Source organism: Chelmon rostratus, chromosome 3, assembly GCF_017976325.1.
Source record: "Chelmon rostratus isolate fCheRos1 chromosome 3, fCheRos1.pri, whole genome shotgun sequence".
Classification (NCBI taxonomy): Eukaryota; Metazoa; Chordata; class Actinopteri; order Chaetodontiformes; family Chaetodontidae; genus Chelmon; species Chelmon rostratus.
In genome coordinates this window covers 30,607,212-30,627,433 of record NC_055660.1, presented here as the reverse complement: position 1 = coordinate 30,627,433, position 20,222 = coordinate 30,607,212, and the positions used below count along the sequence as shown (strand labels likewise).

General features: G+C 41.6%; 1 protein-coding gene across 2 annotated transcripts; it reads left to right on the top strand.

Annotated features, from left to right (window-relative positions):
• Positions 1-2,803: 2,803 nt before the first annotated feature.
• tmem132a (transmembrane protein 132A) lies at positions 2,804-18,132 on the top strand. Of its 2 annotated transcripts, none has more exons than XM_041966791.1 (13): positions 2,804-3,452; positions 4,276-4,457; positions 4,582-4,794; positions 4,904-5,100; positions 7,385-7,507; positions 7,618-7,881; positions 8,010-8,162; positions 8,538-8,733; positions 8,870-9,013; positions 11,688-11,890; positions 13,809-14,028; positions 14,107-14,298; positions 16,537-18,132. In XM_041966791.1, exons 1-13 carry the CDS (start codon positions 3,371-3,373, stop codon positions 17,482-17,484), a joined length of 3,117 nt encoding a protein of 1,038 aa, XP_041822725.1. In that variant the 5' UTR covers positions 2,804-3,370; the 3' UTR covers positions 17,485-18,132. The 2 variants fall into 2 exon arrangements, with proteins under 2 accessions (XP_041822725.1, XP_041822726.1); XM_041966792.1 differs by having other exon boundaries at positions 3,351-3,452; positions 4,326-4,457.
• The last annotated feature ends 2,090 nt before the right edge of the window (positions 18,133-20,222 follow it).

The window sequence follows — 20,222 nt, the reverse complement described above, 5'->3', positions numbered from 1 at the left end:
CAGTGGATTATTTACAGTCACTTCAGATAGACATATGCATGGTAGACAAATGCATGCTGCAGGTCTAGTATAGTATATAGGGCAGATGGTCAGACAGAAGAAAAGAAAAGAAAAACAAGGGCAGTGCCAGTCAGTTACAGTGCAGGAATTGCTGTTGATGTCTGTCTTTAATGCAGAAGACTGGAGTCACGGTTTATTAACCTTTCCTTAACAACTGATTGCCTCACCCTAACCTGCCATGCCTTAACTATAATTTATTTGCCATAACCACTATGTTTCATAACTTTAACCATAATGGACATTGTAGGTGCAGATGTTCATTTTGCAGAATTGTTCAATATCAGTGTTCTTGTCTGGTAAAAGGGTTGAACTGCCTGTGCTTCTTGCCCTGTTAGACCAAAATTAAGTGATGTTGCCACTTTCTCAGATATCTGCGATTACTTTGAGTAAGTACAATGTTATCATGACTCACCAATTATAGGCCAGAAGTACAGATATACCTATGTTGTAATAAACCATATTTTACCTTGGGCCTCCACCATGACAGTGTCACTGAAGAATTCTTTTTGGGTGGGTGGTGAAACATGCACATTTCAGAATTCAATTGTCTTTACACCCAGGTAAAGCCTGGGAACTGGACCCTTCATGAGTCCCATAGAAACTGAGGGGAGTTTGGCGTTGTAGGAAGTTTTAACTGCAAGGGCTTAAACAGCAATATCCCCATTAGAGGACCTACAGTTTTATAATATTAAGAATTTGTGCAATAATATGTTGATGTGAAGTAAACACATTTTTGCTGCCGCAACATCCTAATTACTGTTTTCTATTACTGTAATCTAAGTTAATGTAATGCAAATATAGATCAGCGCTGGATGAATCAGGATTGTGTTGTTTCGTTAAATTTTGATGCTGTTTTTCAGTTTTTCTCTCTCCCCTGTTAAGCTTCTGGCTCAGTGTTGGATCCATTGTCCACTAAGCTCCTTCTGCTGCTCTATTACCTCTCTCACTGCACAGACACGCAGCTGTCACAGAGACAGAGGATGGGAGGGGAGGGAGAGAGAAATACTGCATATATGTGTGTGTGTGTGTGTGTGTGTGTGTGTGTGTGTGTGTGTGTGTGTGCGTAAGCAAAATACAAACTTCATGAATGTGATGTCTCCCATATATCCCACACTCAAGTATACAGCCTACCTCATAACTCTCAGGAAGAAACCACTTTCATTTTTAAGCATTTATCATTTCTTTCTGTTTGTTTGTTTGCAAAATCACATACAAAATAATTTTTAAGTTTCATTTTAAAAATAAAAAATGCAGTCAACTGTGTTCCCCAGTTGTACATGATATCAGTTTTATAAAAAACAACATATTACTCGCTTTTATGAATCTGGGAAGTAGGGGAGCTTGGTTTGAGGGGAGCAAAACACCCCTTAAAACCAAGAATGATAAAGACCATCCATTGAGAGAACAGATAAAACTAATATGTTTTCCCTTTCTGACTGTGGTGTATATAGCAGTACACAAGTATTTGTGATGGAAAAGAGGATTTATTTTGTTTTTTATGTGTTAATTATTATATGGGCTGCACGGTGGCTCGGTGGTTAGCAGCGTCGCCTCACAGCTAGAAGATCCCTGGTTATTATTAGATCCTTTGTGATACTGACTTGCATAGCTTTTCTATCGTAGGAGAGCATTGAGGTGTTTTAGAAGAAATGTGTCAAGTGTCCCACTGAATAACCTGTTAACATGTTTATGGGTCACACCTGTTGCCTGCCTCCTCTGTCTCACCTCCTCTTATTGTCTGCCCTAAAACAGGCCAAATTGTTGTGAATAACTAACATGGCCAGTTCCCAAAGAGTAACAGACAATGCCATGTAACTTCTGCCCTTGCATCTGGCAGCCTATACGCCCTTGTCAAAAAAAAAAAAAAAACCAGAAAGATTATTTTAACATTTGAACAAACTATCAAGTTTTTCTTTTGAGGTTTCTGGCTATATTTGCCCAAGACCATTATCTCTCCATTTACAAATAATAACAATAAATTATGGTCACCATCCAGTCACAGTTGCTATCGCAACACACACCATGTAACACGTGACAAACAGTGACATAAATCATCCATCATCATGCTTCTCTAAGTCCAGCTGACAGTATGGGATTTGCAGTCTAGAGCATTTACATTGGACTCCTCTGATAATTATGATTTTAATGCACGACCGCTGTACAATGTCTGAGGCTTACAGAGACAATTTGTTTCTAATTGCAGCATGCACGTCATACACACTTCTAACCTTAGTATATGTGCAATTTTAGTTGGTGTGTGATGGAGAAACCCATATTTTCCATCATCCGCACACTTTAATGCACACACACACACACACTGTAATGCACACACGCACACACACACACACACACACACACATATATACACACACATGCACACAGAAATTCACAGTGAAGCATTTGGGAAAGACTTTCATTTCAAAACAGTGACCTTTTCTTTGGCAAATTTATTTGTAGAAGAGAGGGAGGAGGGACAAAAGACAGGAATGGACAAAATGAGTGACTCAGAGGGGAGGGGTGATGAAGGCGAGGGAGACAGCAAGAAGCAAAACGTGTAAGAACAAAATGAGATTGCAAAGAAGGGGAGGGAGGAGGTTCATAACGGGGGCGGGATTATTTACAGTTTTAAACGAATAAATCTGCATTGTGTGAATCTGGCACACGGAGGGAGGGAAGAGAGAGAGAGATAGAGGAGGTTTATTGCAGCAGCAGACCAGCAAACCGAAAGACAAAAAAAGGACATTTAACCTTTTATTTACATTTATTTTAGTTTTTTGAATCATTTTTACTGTGAAGTATTTTATTTTAATCTGCTTAAAAGTTGCCTTGAGGAAAAGATGTCATCTGGAGCTGATATAGACTGATAAAGGTGGGTGAAAGGCCATTTGTTTTTCAAAACAAAAACTGCTTGAATATTTTTTAAGACCTGGGACTAGCTGAAAGCTACAGAAGAAGCAAGTAAATGGTCTATAAGTGGAGCTTGTTTTGTCAGCGTTCAGGGGTGACTTTTTAGTGGAATATTCCTTCATTATTTGCGCATTACAAACAGTATTACTAGGGTTAAGGTATAATAACAACTCAGAGCACCTGATCAACGTCAGACGTTGTGGTCATTGTAACTTCACACTACATCCTAAAGTACTACTACATTAAGTGAAATATGGTCAATGAATTAAAATGCCAACCATTCCGGCATTTGTACTGAAGGTTGCTACTGGATGAGTATACCTCATTCAGAATAGTGTTATACTGATTTAATACAAAGTAGACTGGTTGTCACATCATATTGTCTTGTATCAGGTGTGTGGGAATGGCAGATGTCAGCTGGGCCAGTGTCTGGTGGGGCAGAAGAGGAGTTAGCATGCTGCTGCTCTTTTGGATTTTCATAGAACGTGAGTCTTTACTGTGGTAATTAGATTTTTTTGTCTGTGGTGTATTAGAGATTCATAGTAGGGTGGACCTCTGCAAAGATCAACATCTGTTTATGAGGAGCTTCATGCCAACTTAAGTGCTCTTTGTTCCTTGCTGTCATTATTTATGTCCTGTTGTTTTCCACCATTGATTCTGACAAATAACCTTTCCTGATGTACACATTTTTTTCTTTAAAGATTCTCTCCAGGCATGTTTTAAGAAATTCAAAAATACTCTGCATACTTTGAATAATAATTACTGTCAGATATTGTTTTCAAACAAAAAAGTTGAATTACACACAACTGCTCCTTCTGCTTCATTTAAAGACACAGAATCTATGAATATGTAAATATTGTTCACTTCCAGACACAAGATGTCTCCTACTTCCCTGAAAAGTGTCCTTGACCTAGGGTTCAAGATTCCACATCACACTGTGTTAATTACTTCCTGGGCTATGATTGGCTCCAAAGTAGTCATGATGTTAGAAATCCTGCAGATGTTAATCTAAGATTTACACTGAGCACAATGAAACACTCACCCTTCAGCAGATGCATTTGAAAAAAACTGCACAGACATCATCCTGCACCGTGAAGTCAACAACATCAACATGACGGCAAAGGTACAAGAAGCAAAACACATATGTCTGAGTGGAGGGAGACCTCATTGTGGGTCAAGGTTTATTTATCTTGACTTTCTAACTTGCCTGAATTTCTTACCCTTTGCTTCGCACCTCATCCTTCTCCTTTTTTATTTCATAAGTCCCTCCATCCCTCATGCACCCTTCTCTTCCTCTCTCCCTGCCAGTCCACATGTCTGTCGTTCCTGCTCATTGGCAGTTCCTCCCTCTGTTCCAGGCCGAGCTCGGCCCTCTTTTCTCCAATTCCAGCCCCTTCTCCTTCTCCCAGAGCCTGTTTATGGTGTCCCTGCACAGCCGGGCCCCCAGACCAGGCCTCAAGGCTTCATTTGGCCCTTACTCAGTTACACAGGTAAAAGAAAAAGTAGAGGAGCAATTAAATGTGTGGGTGAATTTACTGAAAATGGCAATTTGTGCTAATTCTACATCAAATGTTGACACTAACTAGCTACATACCTCACTTTCTCTTTTTACAGCTCATATCAGAGCCTGTCCTCCCTCTCTCTCCCCTTCTGTCTGCCTCCCTCATCTCAGAGCATGTGGAGAGAGAGAGGGATGAGAGAGGGCAGGAGAGGTTCAGTGTGAGGACACTGTTCCACAAGCAAGTCAACACGAGCACCCGAGGGACCTGCATCACACTGCATGCCTTCAAGGAGACAGAGGAGCACAAGGCCTCCTGTATGACACAGGTAATAACCAGACCCTCTCTCAACCTAGTGTGTCATTTCTGTCTTTCTCACTTATTCATTTCACCCCTTCGTTTTATGTGTTTATCCATCTGGCCATCCTGTTTCCCAGCCTCCTCTAGGGCTGTGCCTGGTAACTCTAACACTGCCCAGTGACTGGTTTAGGGAGCAACACGGCAACCAATCATATCAGGATTTGGACAATAGCATTCACCCTCATCGCCGGATGCAGAAGTGGGAAAGGCAACGGAGTGGACGTCATCACAGCAACTTTGTCAGTCGTCAGCGTACGACTTCTCCTTCAGTGAGGTGAGAACTTTTTTTTCTTTAAGTCGCTAATTACTTCAGTGATCCAACTCAATTGGAATGGATAGCATATGCATGTAGATAGTAAACCGAGTATGATCGGTGCCCAGGCTTAGACCTTAGGGTGTGGCAATAATAACTTGGCACCCGAGGGGAAGGCCGACTTAGAGCCCATAGGTGGTTGCAAGGTGGCAGCTTTTCAAATGCTATACCAGGGGTGGAGAACCTCTGGCCAAGTCTAAGGTCAAGTGTCATTACAGCTACAAACCTGGTAAACTGAATGAGCTGCAAGGACAAATGGATAAAGTTAACACTGGAATTTGGATGCTATTGCAAATATGCCTTTCAATATGGTGCCGCACGAATGGCAGCTTGTTGCAGCAGCTCCAACTGCTTAGATCGTGGAGAAGTACAACTACCTGGGTGTCCACCTCAACAATGAACTGGACTGGTCCAGCACTAATGCCCTGTACAGGAAGGGCCAAAGTCGTCTCCATCCTCTGAGAAGACTGTGGTCCTTTGGAGTATGTAGGACACTGGTGTTTTTTAAATATTATTTATTATTATATATTATTGTTATATATTTTTATGGCTCTGTGGTTGCATCTGCAATCTTTTATGTAGTGGTCTGCTGGGGCTGTGGAAGCTCTGAGAGGGACAGGAACAGACTTAATAAACTGGTCAGGAGGGCTGGCTCTGTCCTGGACTGCCCTCTGGACACCACTGAGGATGTAGGTGAGAGGATGATGTTAGCCAAGCTGACATCTATCATTGACAACCCCTCCCACCCCCTGCATGACACAGTTGGGGCCCTCAGCAGCTCCTTCAGCAACAGACTGCTGCATCCAGTGTGCAAGAAGGAACGCTACCGCAGGTCCTTCATTCCATCAGCTGTCAGAGTGTTCAACTCTAGTGTTGCTTAATGTAGCACTGAGTCCATCTTCAGACCGTTTTTGCACTGGTGTGTGATTTATCATACACAAAGTACCTTTTGCAATATTACCTTTATTTATTATCGTGCAGTAGCATTAATGCTGTACTCACTTTATCCATACCCATTGCAATTTCTACCCAAGTGCAATTGTGTAAAAACTGTGTAATTCTATAGAATTTATGGCAGTATATTTGTATGGCAGTATTTCTTATAGGTCTTTGTGGCAATATATATATATTTTTTTACATATTTTCTTTTATATAGTCCTTTGTGTAAAATGTTCATATATATAGTCAGCTTTTATTTTGTATTCTCTATTCTGTTGCTATTTTTTCCCCCAACTATTACCTGCTGCCTGTAACACCCGAAATTCCCCGGCTGGGGATTAATAAAGTCTTATCTTATCTTATCTTAAATTGATAAAGTCAACACTCTTTTGTGGAGTTTGGATGCCCAACAAGCAAGCTAATAGGTAAGAAGTTTAAACCTCATTTCAATTTCACCCTCTCCTCAGTCAGCAGCTCTGCAGCAGCAACAAGTCACTCCCTCACAAACAGTCCTTCTAAATGAGGTTTCAGATTCTTAACTATTAGCTCACTCACCAAAAATGCCTGCGTAACATTGTTTCAGTCAGAATGTGGTTTTATGAAAGTTGCGTATTGGGTATCCAAACTCTGCCAAAGAGTGTTTACTTTATTATTGAAGCTCATCCAGTTTGGGATGTTTGTAGCTGTAATGATGCTCGGGATTAGACTTTTTCATCACTGCAAGCGCATTCCCACAAACTAAAGTAGGCACACTGGTTTACCTTTTACTTCAACAAAAAATGTAATTGTTTATCCTTGCGAAGCGCATCACTCCGCATCTATTTTTGTTTCTTTGACACCCTAACATGACCTTTCTCTTGACTGTCACGCTGACTGCCTCCCATTTTAGTTAATGATTTTTGCTGTAGAAAGGCATTGAACTTCATCTCAAATCATTCCTACATTATTTCATTAGCTGAGTTGAAACTCTGCAGTGTGAGATTCTTCTTTTTACTCTTGGGGCTCATTTTTGTGAATGAAACTTGTCCACAAATAGAGTGAAACAATCAATCAAGAAATCGATTTTGCTAATTATCAAATCTCACAAACTAGTTTGTGAAGTTAAGAGGGTTTCACGGATCCATCTTTGAATATGAAGCCCATTGTATTTAGATAAGAGGAAGTGGTCCAGTTATAACAGAACAATTGTGCATGGCCAGATGTTTTTAAGATTGTTTCCATGGATGCTTGTTTTCCTCTTTTTGAGTTGTAGGTGTTGATTCTTTTATCAGTTAACTGTGTGAGATACATTTACGCCTTTATTCAGATACCATTCAGGTGCTGATGCACCATGGGCCCTCAAATACCAACGGGACCCCATGGGAAACCAAATACAGCTTTACTACTCCTCCTTCGACACAGTGGCTGACCCAGAGCTGACACCACAAAGGTATGTCGTAAGAGAGACTCTTGGAGTTTTCAGTTTTTCACTGCTGCTCAAGCATTCATTTCTGTCTGTAATTCTCCAACATCTGTTGACGTTAAAAACCATCCATCCAGATGTGTGGAGGACAAAGTGGCTCCATCCCAGAGGCAGCTCTTCCATATCAAAGCAGTGACACTGAAGAAGGAGGAGGAGAAAGAAAGAGAGAAGAGCAGGACCAAAATAGAAGAAACCTGTTTGTATGGACAGGAAGAAGAGGAGCTTAGCTTGGACTCCCATGTTGTGATTCGGTATCACAGGGGCCTGGTCCTAATTGGACAGCCAATCAGAGTGTCTGTGAATCTGAGAGCCAACTTCAGTGCTGAGTTTGTTGTCATAAGGTAAACACAAAATGATACCAGTACAACCCTACTTTCATGTTCTTAAATGTCTAGAGTCACACTTTGTATCACTATCTGCCAACAAACTCTTGTAGTTCTATATTGAACATCTGTGTGAGTGTCTTCAGGCTGAAGGTGAAGAAGGGCTTCGTGTCGATGGTGGCCCGGAGAACTCTGACCTCTGACATGTGGGCAGTGACCCTGGAAAAAAGCCAAGGCTCCAAACACGACGTGGTGTCTATCTTCTGCCACAAAAACAGCATGCTCAAGCAAACACACAAGTAGGTCAAGAGTTTGATTCCACATCAGTTCAACGTGTCATTACAGCAGACAGGCAAATGGAGCAAGTTCACTTATCTAATCACGTGATAACTGAGACACCCCCACTGTGGTGACAGCTATTATACATGAAAAGATGGAAAATACAACAACCATCATATGTTTTTCCCAACATTTTACAATTCAGACAATCAGATCATCATAGACCAGTCTTCTAAATTTACTGTGTCAGAACTTTCAAAACATTTCTAGCTGTACCCTTGTCTGTGCAATCATGTTTGCTTTAAAACTAGCCTTGCTTGATGACAAGCAGACAGTGGGAAGGCACATCTTCCCTCATTGACTGGTAGCTCAGTCTGAGCTCTGTTGTCCTGCAGTCTCAATGTCCTCCAGCAGGTGGTGTGCCTGTCAGTGGACGGCCTGAGGCGGAGTTTTGGTGTTGCCATGGCAGTGACTGCTACATGGTGGCTGGAGTACTCCGAGAATAGGAACCACCTTTCGCCACACAGGGAAGCAGTGAGCATCTTCTCATTCGCTGATCGACACATCTTTGGTATTGCTCCCATTACAGAGGTGCTCAATTTATTTATTCATTCAATTCCAACTCAAAGATCATAATTTTAAAATCTCTCAAATTTTTAAAAGGTCCGCCTATTCTCATTTGTTTAAACATTATTTTGATATGTGTTTTCTTATTCTCTGCCATTAGACTAACACAATCATCAACACAGCCATACTGACCAACCAGCCGGTGTCACTTCCTGTCATTGTCCTGGCCATAAGTCATGACGGGAAGGTATCAGATGTCACCCCTGCAGTCACCTGTCACTCTGCCAACGAAAACACTGTCAAGGTTGGTTATGGATACAACTGTCAGCTTATAAATGTAATGTAGACTAATGTAAAAGGTACAACATAGTCACAAAAAGATCAGTCAAAAGATTTCAACCCTTGTCTATCTTCAAGGATGATCTTTGGCACCAAACAGCTATTTCCAAGGTCAGTAATTAACTAATGCTCAACTTTAGACCAGCTTGGGATGGAAAGTGGAAACAGGAGAATAATTGCTGATATTACTAGAACTAGACAAGTATTCAAAGCAAAGGATATGAATTTGTTATCTGATTTGTTATCTTATTGTACACTTGGGGACTGCACAAGCTATAAACACGAACGATCTGGCATACCGTGTGAAGCTGTTATGGCAAATGTGTTAGCAAACAGTTGCTTATTTACACATTCAGCAGACACAGAATAACCTTATTTTGTCCACCTGATGAGTGTTGAGTGAAGCTCAATATTTGTAGTCAATTCAGTGGTTTGTCCAGGCTGTCCACTGACAATGGTCACTGTCACTGATTACTATTCCAATTACTTTAATCAAATAAATTATGATATATGATAAGAAAAAACTTTGTTACCTGGAGGATATAAGATATCCACAGATAAAAGAAAGAGTATATATAAGAAAGCAGTTCTAACACCTTCAGCAGTCTCATGTGTCCTAACCTTTGGCAGTGCGGTAAACTTTTGTCAGCTACTATTGAATTGTTGTCAATGACTTAATCTGTATTGTGTAAAATACTGAAACAGTAAATAAGTGTTTACAGAAGGAGCTAGCAGCTACTTTAAGTCTATGTTTTTTGGAGCATTACTGGCAATGGTGAGAACCAGTCTTTACCCTGCAGAGGCAGCAGCTATGTTTGTGAAAAGGATCAATAGATGTGAATTTGGTGACGTTGTAGAAAACATAATGTTAGCTAACTACAATGTCACCACATACACTGAATTTACACCCTAATGAACCTAAACTGATGATTCATTTTGGCAAGAGTTATTTTGTAACCTCAACAGCCAGTCCCATCTATTTATCAGTATTCAAAACAGCTCACAAAATAAAAATGAATCACCATGTTCTACGAGGTTGATTGGGAACCCAATTTATGACCTTTCTACACAGACCACTGAACAAATGGCCTGGACCACAAGCTTCAGTGCCCCTAGTGGTAGTGACTAGTGGTCCTTATATGAACCACAAGAACTGCATATAGATTTGACTGCTCATAATTGTAAAGAAAATAGTATGATTTGTGGTGTTTAGCTAACAAAAGGTTATCATACAGGCAAAGGAGAGGGGAACAGACAGAGGTGTCCTGGGGATTAGGACCACACAAGGGACCACTAAGCAGCTGGTCTTGTACAGACCACAAGGACCATGTAAAAGACCACTGAGCAGCTGGTCTGATCCACAGACAGATGAGAAGGACCACCTCACAAGCATGATGAGTGAACAGCTTGGACAGACCAAATTGGTTACAATCCCTGCTGCTCTTTTAGCTCTGCTACAGGTGCCACTATGTTCACCAGTTAATCTCCAACTCTGTCTGCTGTTTGCCATTGAGCAGGTGGTGTATAGTGGCTGTATCAGAGCTTTGTTTGAAAATAGCCGCCTGCTGCAGATGCAAAAGGTTGATTAGAGCCATGAGACTTAACCAAAATAGTTAATTGGCAGTCTGTCAAACCAAAACAATGAGCAGAAAGACTTTTGAAAAACTGCAATTAATTCTATGTAGGTTTGTCAGTACAAGCAACACCTTTTGCATTACACAAAGTCATTTAACCAATTGTTGACTTACAAATATTGATTACTACAGATTAAAAACATGAGGAGATGATCCTGAGGCACAGAGGGAACCATGTTAGTCGTACAGACAAGGCACACTCAAAGCACATGGGCCAGCAACATGGCCAAGACTTGTTACCAGGCTAGTGAGAACAAGAGTCTGGCAAAGACTGCTGAGGAGTTCTGGGTTTTTATCCTGTGGTTGATGAGCGTGAACTGGCTGCAGCTGTGTCGGTTGAATAGCACTGAGAGCCGGTGTGGGTGAGCTGAAATTACAGGGAACGGCCAGCCCAGAACACACACAAGGAAAAACACAGGGAGAAAGTGACAGGGCACAAAGGGGTAGATACAGGGAAAGGAGGGGGCAGACAGAGACACACATATCTCTGAGCAGCAGTTAAATGAGAATAAAGAAATCAACAATCATTGATGAAAAACAAACTGGAAACTTAGCATCAAGAACAGAGCAGATTTAAAGGACACTGAAACCGGTTCCTCTTTCAGAGTCAAGTGTACACTATGCCTGTAACAAGATGGAATTAGCAGGTGTGTTGCTTCAGCAAAGATTTTCTTTGCTAAAAACACATTTAAAATTGAAGGTATTTGGGGGATGGTTACATCAGTATTCTCCCCTGTCATGCAGTACTGTGGAGTGGGGACATCGACTAAATGGAATTTTTAATTATTTAATTATTCTTCTTTTGGGGTTGAAACAATTTAAAATGTATACATTTGGTGTCACATGTGTTAGAATAGCCATTATTAATAGAGAGAAGGCAAAAATCAATAAAAACAGGTGATTTCAAATTTTTGAATGGTAGTGTATTATACATATAGCCTCGAATCGCTGGTGTAATTGGAGACTTCTCAACTTGTCCTCTGTCTGTCTCCACCCTGACCACAGGTGTCCAGCAATTGCTCCACCATCTTTGTAGACGGCAGTGAATCAGGGTTGGGTAGCACCTGTGCAGTGGTGGAGTTTCTGTTAGGCACACTCCGTGGTTCCGTGTGTCTGGAGGTGTGGGTTCCCTCAGTGCCCCTGCGAGTGTCCTTGGCAGACCCCATTCTCAATGCCATTGATGGCTGGAGCAATTTCACAGAGAAAGGGTAGGACACAGCCCCAGTGTGTCTTTACTGTGGTTAATTTAGTCCCTTCATTTATCTTCCGCTGCCCTGCCCATTTTTCCTCTTCCTTCAGTTGTTCTGGCATCCTTTCAAAGAGCAAGCTGTGCTTCCCATGGTTAACTTTTTTGGCAAGTAAATGATGATAAAGCTGATGATGCCAAACAAAGTAATCGTTCTTCTGCTCTAAAATGGAAGATGATGAAAATTATGCAATGGTGAAGCATGCTAGTTCAGGCAAAGAATAAGGTAAATAAGCTTTTTTGGCATATTTAATTCAATATATTCTCAAGGTGACCATATTTGTTTTCTTTAATGCACAGGTTGTGAAAGACTAGACAATGTTAACCACTCTTTGGCCAAAAAATGAAAATATGCAACATAATAATCACTTGTTTTTGTAACTTTTCATTGTGGAGAAAAGCCATCACAAATGAAGCACTTCATCAGTCAGGCGAGTAGCTGGCTGTGCTGTCATAACACTGTCCCCGGTCCTTATCGCGGCTATATGCTTATCATTACTGCAGTTGCATATGGTTAGTTAGCGACTAATTTCAGATCTAACTTTGTTTCACCCGCCTCCCCCGATGATATCTGATATCATGCGTGATCGGGAAATAAGATGTGCTGTGATTGGTCGGGGTCATACATGTAGTCTTGCCAGTCACCTGATCAAGACACAGCAAGAGTTTATGACACTGTTAGATCTCCACGGTGACCACTGTCAAAGACTAAAATATTGTGTAGTCTCATCCCAGCATTAGACTACAGTATCAGCTAAAGCTGGAAAAGTCTGAGGAGTGCTGTGACTTTTCATTTCTTACAGACCAAAGACTGCAAATATAGTTAGCAAGTGGTTGCAAGCAGTCTACACACAGTAATGTACAGACATACATTAAGATTTTTTAATGCCATTATCAGTCTGAAGCAGCTTTTAAAGTAGTTCTTGTAAATAAACAAAGGTTATGTTTACTTTTAGTATTACTTACCAGAGCACATTGATTGATTGTAGTGAGGGTTAAGAATGTGTTTAATGCATTTCCTTCTCATAAAACATTTGCAAAGCTGATAGATCCACCATATTTTACATCCATATTTACTTGCTATCTGTGCGTTGCTGCAAATCTTAGTATACTGTGCCACCTGTAGATCAGTGGAAAAGTGTGTATGGGAACACACTACCTATAGATACTGGGGAAGCCAGCTCGCTGCACATTTTTAAAAGAAAGCTAAAGACGTATTCTTGGCTTTAGCCTTTAACTAACCATGACTTCCTGATAAACCTCTGAAACTCTTCTATTTTACTTGATTTTATGCATTCTATGTAATCTATTATTAGCTATATTTTATCATTTTATCCTGTGCTTTATATTATTAATTTGTGCATCATCTTTTTTTCCATTCTTATTCTATCTTACTTTTACTAATATTATCAAGTGGGTTTTATTCTCCATCTTATTTCATATTCATTTTTATGTCCATTCTGTCATTCTTTATGTGAAGCACTCCCTTGGTGCATGTGATTTCATTCTTGTAAAGCACTTTGAGCTGCAATTCTTGTATGAAATAAAGATTATTATCATTATTAATCATGTCACATATGTGTGTGCGTGTGCGTGTGCGCCCTCGTGAGCATGCATGAGATTAACAAAAGGGGTATCAACTGGTTGAAAAACTTCACCAAAGTGACAAAGAGGTCAGAAACTCCACTGGAAACCTTTAACACATGTTGAGACTGAGAGCTTTAATCATATTCAAAGATCCAAGGTTATTATGCAGAACTTTTGATATATGCTCAGATGGACTGGGAACATAAGCATGATCATATGCATCTGTGTATTATCTCACACACAGAAAAATATGTAAAGGCCTTTAGATCCTCATGGGTGTCCTATCTCCTCAGGTGTGAACCAGTGTATCAACGCTCCTCAGTCCAGGTTCTGACTCAGTTCACAGCTCAGGACTCCCACAGCAGAACCACACACCTCCTGGGCTCATCTGATTGGTTTGTGGATGTTACTGATCTGGTCCTTAAGTTACTGAGAATAAAAGACCCTCAAGTGGCTTCCCTTGGCGCCCAGAACAACTTGATTGGTTTACAACCAGGAAAGACATCACTCCACGTAGGTGATAGTTGTACATCAACTATTGGACATCTTCACTTAGTGAACATCATTATAACCCCCCCCCCCCTATTTTAGGTCATCTCTGAGCAGTGGGATGGCGTGCTGGGCAGATGTGACATCACTGTGACCTCTGAACCTGTTACCCCTGGGGACCTGTCTGTGCAAGTGGTCAGCGGCCTCGGCATGGCAGTCACAGCAAGCCCCTCCCACCCTTCTATCATCACAACAACAGTGACAGCCTACAACATCCTCTACAACCATCACCAGGTGAGAAAAAGGTCGATTTCTGATGGAACTGCAGTGTAGATTATCAAATAAAGCAGGTATTCAATTAATAGCAATAGGATGTGGCCAACACAAGGCATTTTGCCAATAAAGGGGGTTTAAATTACCTTCATTATAATAAAATTATAGCTAGAAGATCCCGGTTTGATCCCACCTGGGATCTTTCTGTGTGGAGTTTGCATGTTCTCCCTGTGCAGCGTGGGTTTTCACCGGGTTCTCCGGCTTCCTCCCACAGTCCAAAAACATGCTGAGGTTAATTGATAATTCTAAGTTGTCCGTAGGTATGAATGAGTGGTGTGCATGGTTGTCTGTCTGTATGTGTAGCCCTGTGGTAGGCTGGCGACCTGCCCAGGGTGTCCCCTGCCTTCGCCCGAGAGATGGCTGGGATAGGCTCCAGCCCCCCCGTGACCCTGCAAAGGATTCAGCGGTGTATAGATAATGGATGGATGGAAGGATTATTCACTGTATATTTGCACAGAACTAATTTCATCAATAACAGAGTCAAAACATACACAGCATTTTGGTCCAAACTGAAATTGAACTAATGTTCCTCAGAGGAATCCCAGATAAATTCCAGAGAGTAAATAATTTCCTGCTACATTTGCCTTGGAACATCATCTGAACTGCAGTAAACTCCTGTCTCCCTCAAAGCCTCTCTGTCTCTCTCTCTCTCTCTCTCTCTCTCTCTCTCTCACACTCTCTCTCTCTCTCTCTCTCTCTCTGTCTCATCTCCACCTTAATCAGGACCTCCACATATTCTCAGCTCTGCCATCTCCACCGAGCCTGGTCATACTCTCGCTACCAGTTAGTGTTGCTATGTTCCTGCTCTTTTTGATTTGTGTCCGTTCAGTTCCCCATTCCCATAACTAACATTGTTCTCCATTTTCTCATTGGCTCCTGATTGCAGTCCCACCTCCAGTCCTGCCCCTGTTCAAGTCTGCCAACCTGTCTTAGATCCACGCTTATCCAGTTCCCCTTGAGTCCTCTCAGGACTCGCACTGCTGTGATCAAGCTCTAATCCCTGGCTCTCTAATTTGGCTCTTCTTTCCTTTCTTCAGTCATCATCGTCTACATATTTGCAATGAATACCTTTAACAGCTTCCCTGTCTTTCTGATTTGTCTGCATTTGGGTTCGCTCATTTTGTAGAACTTTGACAGATCTTTCATGGATGCAGCTGTTCATTATTACCTGACACAATTACATTTGCTTCCACAACTCCCTACACCACCCTAACCTCCACCTTAAGTGTTATATTTCTGGTATTGCTGCATCCACTGATTTTTTTGAACTTTCTACTCTCAATTATCTCATAATGCTAAATGTATCCAGACAACAGGTAAACATCAAGTCAAAGTGTTTATTGGGATATGCACAGTTAAAACAAGTTTCCCTGTACAATGAAATTTTTCCTTTGCCTCTTACTGTATATGGCTGCAGCTTTAAAACATCTCTGTCTCTGTGTGCTAAACAGTCTTGCATAATGCTCTAGGAATCTGGAGACCAAAGATTGAGTTGTTACTCACTTATCCCCCAGCTACAATGCTGTCATTGCATTCCTTCTCAGGAGATTTAACAGCTTTTCACAGTTGTCCTTTTGTGAAAACCTTAACAACTGTCATTCACACATCCAGCCGCAACCACCATTATAACAATCTCACAAGTTAAATACCTGGGACTATCTCTTCCGGTTGCCTTCTTCACTCAAGCAAGGAGCTGGAGGGCAGGCAATGGTGGCTTGGTGTGGAGGCCTGGTCCAGGTCCGAAGGTGTAAGACTGGTAAATACAGTGTTGTGCTGCAGCCTAGCAATGTCCATGCCTGCTTGTCATAAGTCAGCAATGCACGACATTTATGGTGGGTACTAAAAAAATAAAAAAAAAAAAGGCAAAAAGATGGCATTCAAGAACTGAGCAAAAACACAGGTCAGGGTTGTGCCAGAAACTACAGAACTAACAACACTAACACTAACAGAACATGGAAGTTTCTTAAACTTAAACTTAAAATATAATCCAATATGCTCATAAAATCAAGGAAAGTGATTAATAAAGACCTGGCTCTTTCTGAAGTTGAGGTAAATTAAGGCCACTATTCGAGAATTTAGTTTGTTTAATGTATTATACTGTATACAATTTATATAAAATCACATTGTGAAACAGTTGGGGGGACAATAACTTTTGAGATGTAATAATCTTTGCATCCATGTCCTGTCATGTCTCTCCAGGAGGCCTCCACCAGTGTCTGGCTTCAGTTCAGTGATGACACCGCCTCCCTCCTCTCCTCCTTCAGTGACCTTCCCTTTTTTCTGCATCTCTCCTCATTGGCTGAGACTGTGGTTGTGGTGACGCCTGGCCCCAGCCAACGCATCTTTGCCCAGGGTGATGGAGGCGGGCCTTTACTACGTGCAGAACTTCTGGTTTCAACCTGTGCTGATCAGCCAATCACTGCCAACTCCAGTGACAGGCATTGGATGGACATCAAATTAGGTGGAAGAGGCAGGACAAGGAGGCTGGCAAGAGGATCTGGTTGGATAAGAGTCAACCTGGATCTGGGCTTCCTGCAGCCAATAGGGAACAAGAATGAGAAGGGCGAAGAGTTTGAGTTTGTCATTTCAGACACACTGGTTGAGTCAGACAGCAACATCTTTGTATCGAACTTTGACGATGATGAAAGTGGAAATGTAAGCACTGATGACTATGACAAAATCAGTGGGAAGATGACTGATAGAAACTGGAATAAGTTGGGGAACAGTGGGATGGTCAATCTGGAAAGAGCTGTGCTCATTCCGAGGCAGGAGGAGGGTGCTGTGTACTTCTCCCCGAGCCCGGAGAGAGAAGGAGAGAGGAAGGAGCTAGATGAGGAAGGGCAGGGAGCTCAAGAGCTGGAGCTCGGCATCAGTGCTGTCCTTTCTCTGCTCTGTCTCTCTGCTGTCCTCTTCCTGGTGAACTGTCTGCCCTGCACCATGCAAGACAGGAGGAGGACAACAAAAAAGGAGGGGAGGGAAGTAGATGTAGAGGGAGGCGTAAAACAAGAAGAGGCAGAGCAAAGGGAGAAGACGGAGGTAGAGGAAAGGCAGGCAGAGGATAGGAAGGAGACAGGAAATGAACACAAGATAAAGCTGCAGCAGGAGGAGAGCAATAAAGAGGATATCAAAGTAGAGATCATTTGCTGATATACATGCAGGCCGAGCTGAATTTCTGTGCAAGTACTCCCGTCAGTACTCATGTTGACAGAGCAATCACTATCTATCAAAGAATGATAGGACAAGTCATTATTATAAAAGTATGCTATCACCCTGTTTAGAACAATATTACAACACTGGACAAACCACAGTGTTGCTCTTATTGAAAGTTCACAGTTTGTGATCACTCTGCTCAGCATTTGTTTGGTTTTCAAGGTCATTTTGTTGGATCACTTAACACTGATCAAATGATGTGGCAATATGTGCTACCCTTTAATCTCTACATTTCATTTCATGTCTTCGATTTCAAACTTAGTGATTTGGAAACAGCAAAAATGTCTACTGACTGGATTCCGACTTCCATCTGAGACAAATCTATCAGCCCTGTTCAGCGCATCTAGTCTTCACTTAGTCCATCCAGTCATTCTTTATTCAGTCAATGCTTCCAATCTTTATTCAGTCCATTCAAACTTTATTTAGTCTATCTAATCATTATTCATAAGCGAGATCTCGGATAAAGCGGCTGAAATGAGTTTCCTCCGCTGGGTGGCGGGGCGCTCCCTTACAGATAAGGTGAGGAGCTCTGTCACTCGGGAGGAGCTCAGAGTCAACGTGGAGCCAGCTGAGGTGGCTCGGGCATCTGGACGCCTTCCTGGGAGGGTGTTCCGGGCATGCCCCACCGGGAAGAGGCCCCGAGGAAGACCCAGGACACGCTGGAGGGACTATGTCACGCGGCTGGCCTGGGAACGCATCGGAGTCGTCCCGGAAGAGCTGGAGGAAGTGTCTGGGGTCACCAGGGGAGGAAGTCTGGGCATCCCTGCTTAGACTGCTGCCCCCGCGACCCGGCCCCGGATAAGCGGAAGAAGCTGGATGGATCATTATTCATCATCAATCCAGTCTTTATTCAGTCCATCTATCCAGTCTTCATTTAGCAGATCCATCTAATCTTTATGCAGTCCATCCTGTCCAGTCAGTCTATTCAAGAACTGTGTTTTGGTCAGTTTGTTATCAACGGTTACACACTCAGTGGGCCCTGAGTCTTCATTTAGCAGATCCATCTAATCTTTATGCAGTCCATCCTGTCCAGTCAGTCTATTCAAGAACTGTGTTTTGGTCAGTTTGTTATCAACGGTTACACATTCAGTGGGCCTGAAAACAAGTTGGCTAATATTTAATTGCTTCTGCTTAACATATTAGAATTTAGAGGAGTATGTTTTCACAGAAATTATATTCAGCCACTCTCAGAGCTTTTTTGGAAAACTGATCAAAATGGGACAGCTGGTCCTGATTAGAATGGAGGGAAGTTTGATCAAGTGGAGCTGTTTAATATCCAAAACCAGGAGGCATCAGTCATGGGTGAACAGTGAGTGGAACATGGGGCTGTGTTAGATGTGTGCTATGTAAATAATATCCAAATGAGACTGCAGACATTGTCTGTGAGGATAATTCTGTATTTACTGTATAAGTAATAAATGTTCATACAAATGAGTCAATCTATCTCGCTATCTCACATAAGACCCTAGCATAAACAAACACATAATTCAAACTTTATACCAAAAATGTAATGTAATGGATTTTAACTGGATATATTGTATTTCCCGTGATTCCCGGATTCAAGCCTTTTCACATGCAACAGAAGCAAACAAAATTAAAAGCGTGAGCAGCAACAACTGGCTTTCAGACTTCATAAGGGTGAGCTAAGTCACTTCAGCTTGTTTAATTTAAGACCAATCACAGACATCATCACAAAGCCTTCTTAATAATTGTGGCCTCGAAGTTCCATCATTTGTCCCCCCTTCAGTAGGGTTCAATGAAACACAGTGTGTATGTTCAGGAGATACCAGGGAATGATCCCAGTGAATTGCATTGGGATTGCTCAAAGGCATCTTGAATTTGAGAAAATATGTGGTAGGCCATGCCCACTTGAAACATTCGCTATGGCACTTTGCAATGAGTAGGTTAATTTTGCGCCCCTTGTAAAATCTTTTGTTTGATGACGGCCATGGTTTTCAACCAATCTTGTTCATTTTTAATAGACATGTGTGTCTAAGTCTTGCAATACTGTATATCCGTTTTGGTGATGATACAGTTGATACCCAAAAAGTTCTATTCATATTACTGTTTTTTCAAAAAAATCAATATAGTGACAAAATCCCTCATGACGAACTTTTATGGTCCAAGGGGATAGTTGTAGGGCATATTGAGCTTGACTTGTGTGTCCAATTTCAAATCAATCACATACATTGTAAGGGGTATGACCTTTTCAAAATGAAATTTTTGGGGTTTCATTACAGTGCTACCATCTGGCTGATTGCGCTCATATTTCTTGGGAAGCACATAAATATGACATAAATTCCACTTATTGGGCCAAGTTCCATGTTTTTCCTCCCATTCCAGCTCATGGCAATCTGAGCCAAAAGACATAATAATTATTATTATTATTAAGGAACAAAACAAGTTCCACGCACACATCTATGCACTGAGCAATGAACAGATGACCCAGCCACATAGTATGAATGTGTGTGTAAATTGGTGAATCCAGACATGTGTTGTTAAAGCCCTTTGAGTGGTCTTCAGACTAGAAAAGTGTGTTATAGATGCAGTCCACTAAGTCCATTTAATACTGCTAATGAGCAACATTTAGCAAGAAATCCTTTTTTAAATGTGGTTGGTCACCTCACAGTCATTGTAGCGTTTCAACCAAACCCTTCAGAAGTCTGGAATCCTGG

What these genes read in the sequence shown, in the direction of transcription:
- tmem132a (XM_041966791.1), top strand. Translation starts at nt 3,371, where the DNA reads ATGGCAGATGTCAGCTGGGCCAGTGTCTGGTGGGGCAGAAGAGGAGTT. An exon ending in ACGACTTCTCCTTCAGTGAG is followed by an intron (nt 5,101 to 7,384) that starts GTGAGAACTTTT and finishes GCCTTTATTCAG; the next exon opens with ATACCATTCAGGTGCTGATG. An exon ending in GCTGAGTTTGTTGTCATAAG is followed by an intron (nt 7,882 to 8,009) that starts GTAAACACAAAA and finishes GAGTGTCTTCAG; the next exon opens with GCTGAAGGTGAAGAAGGGCT.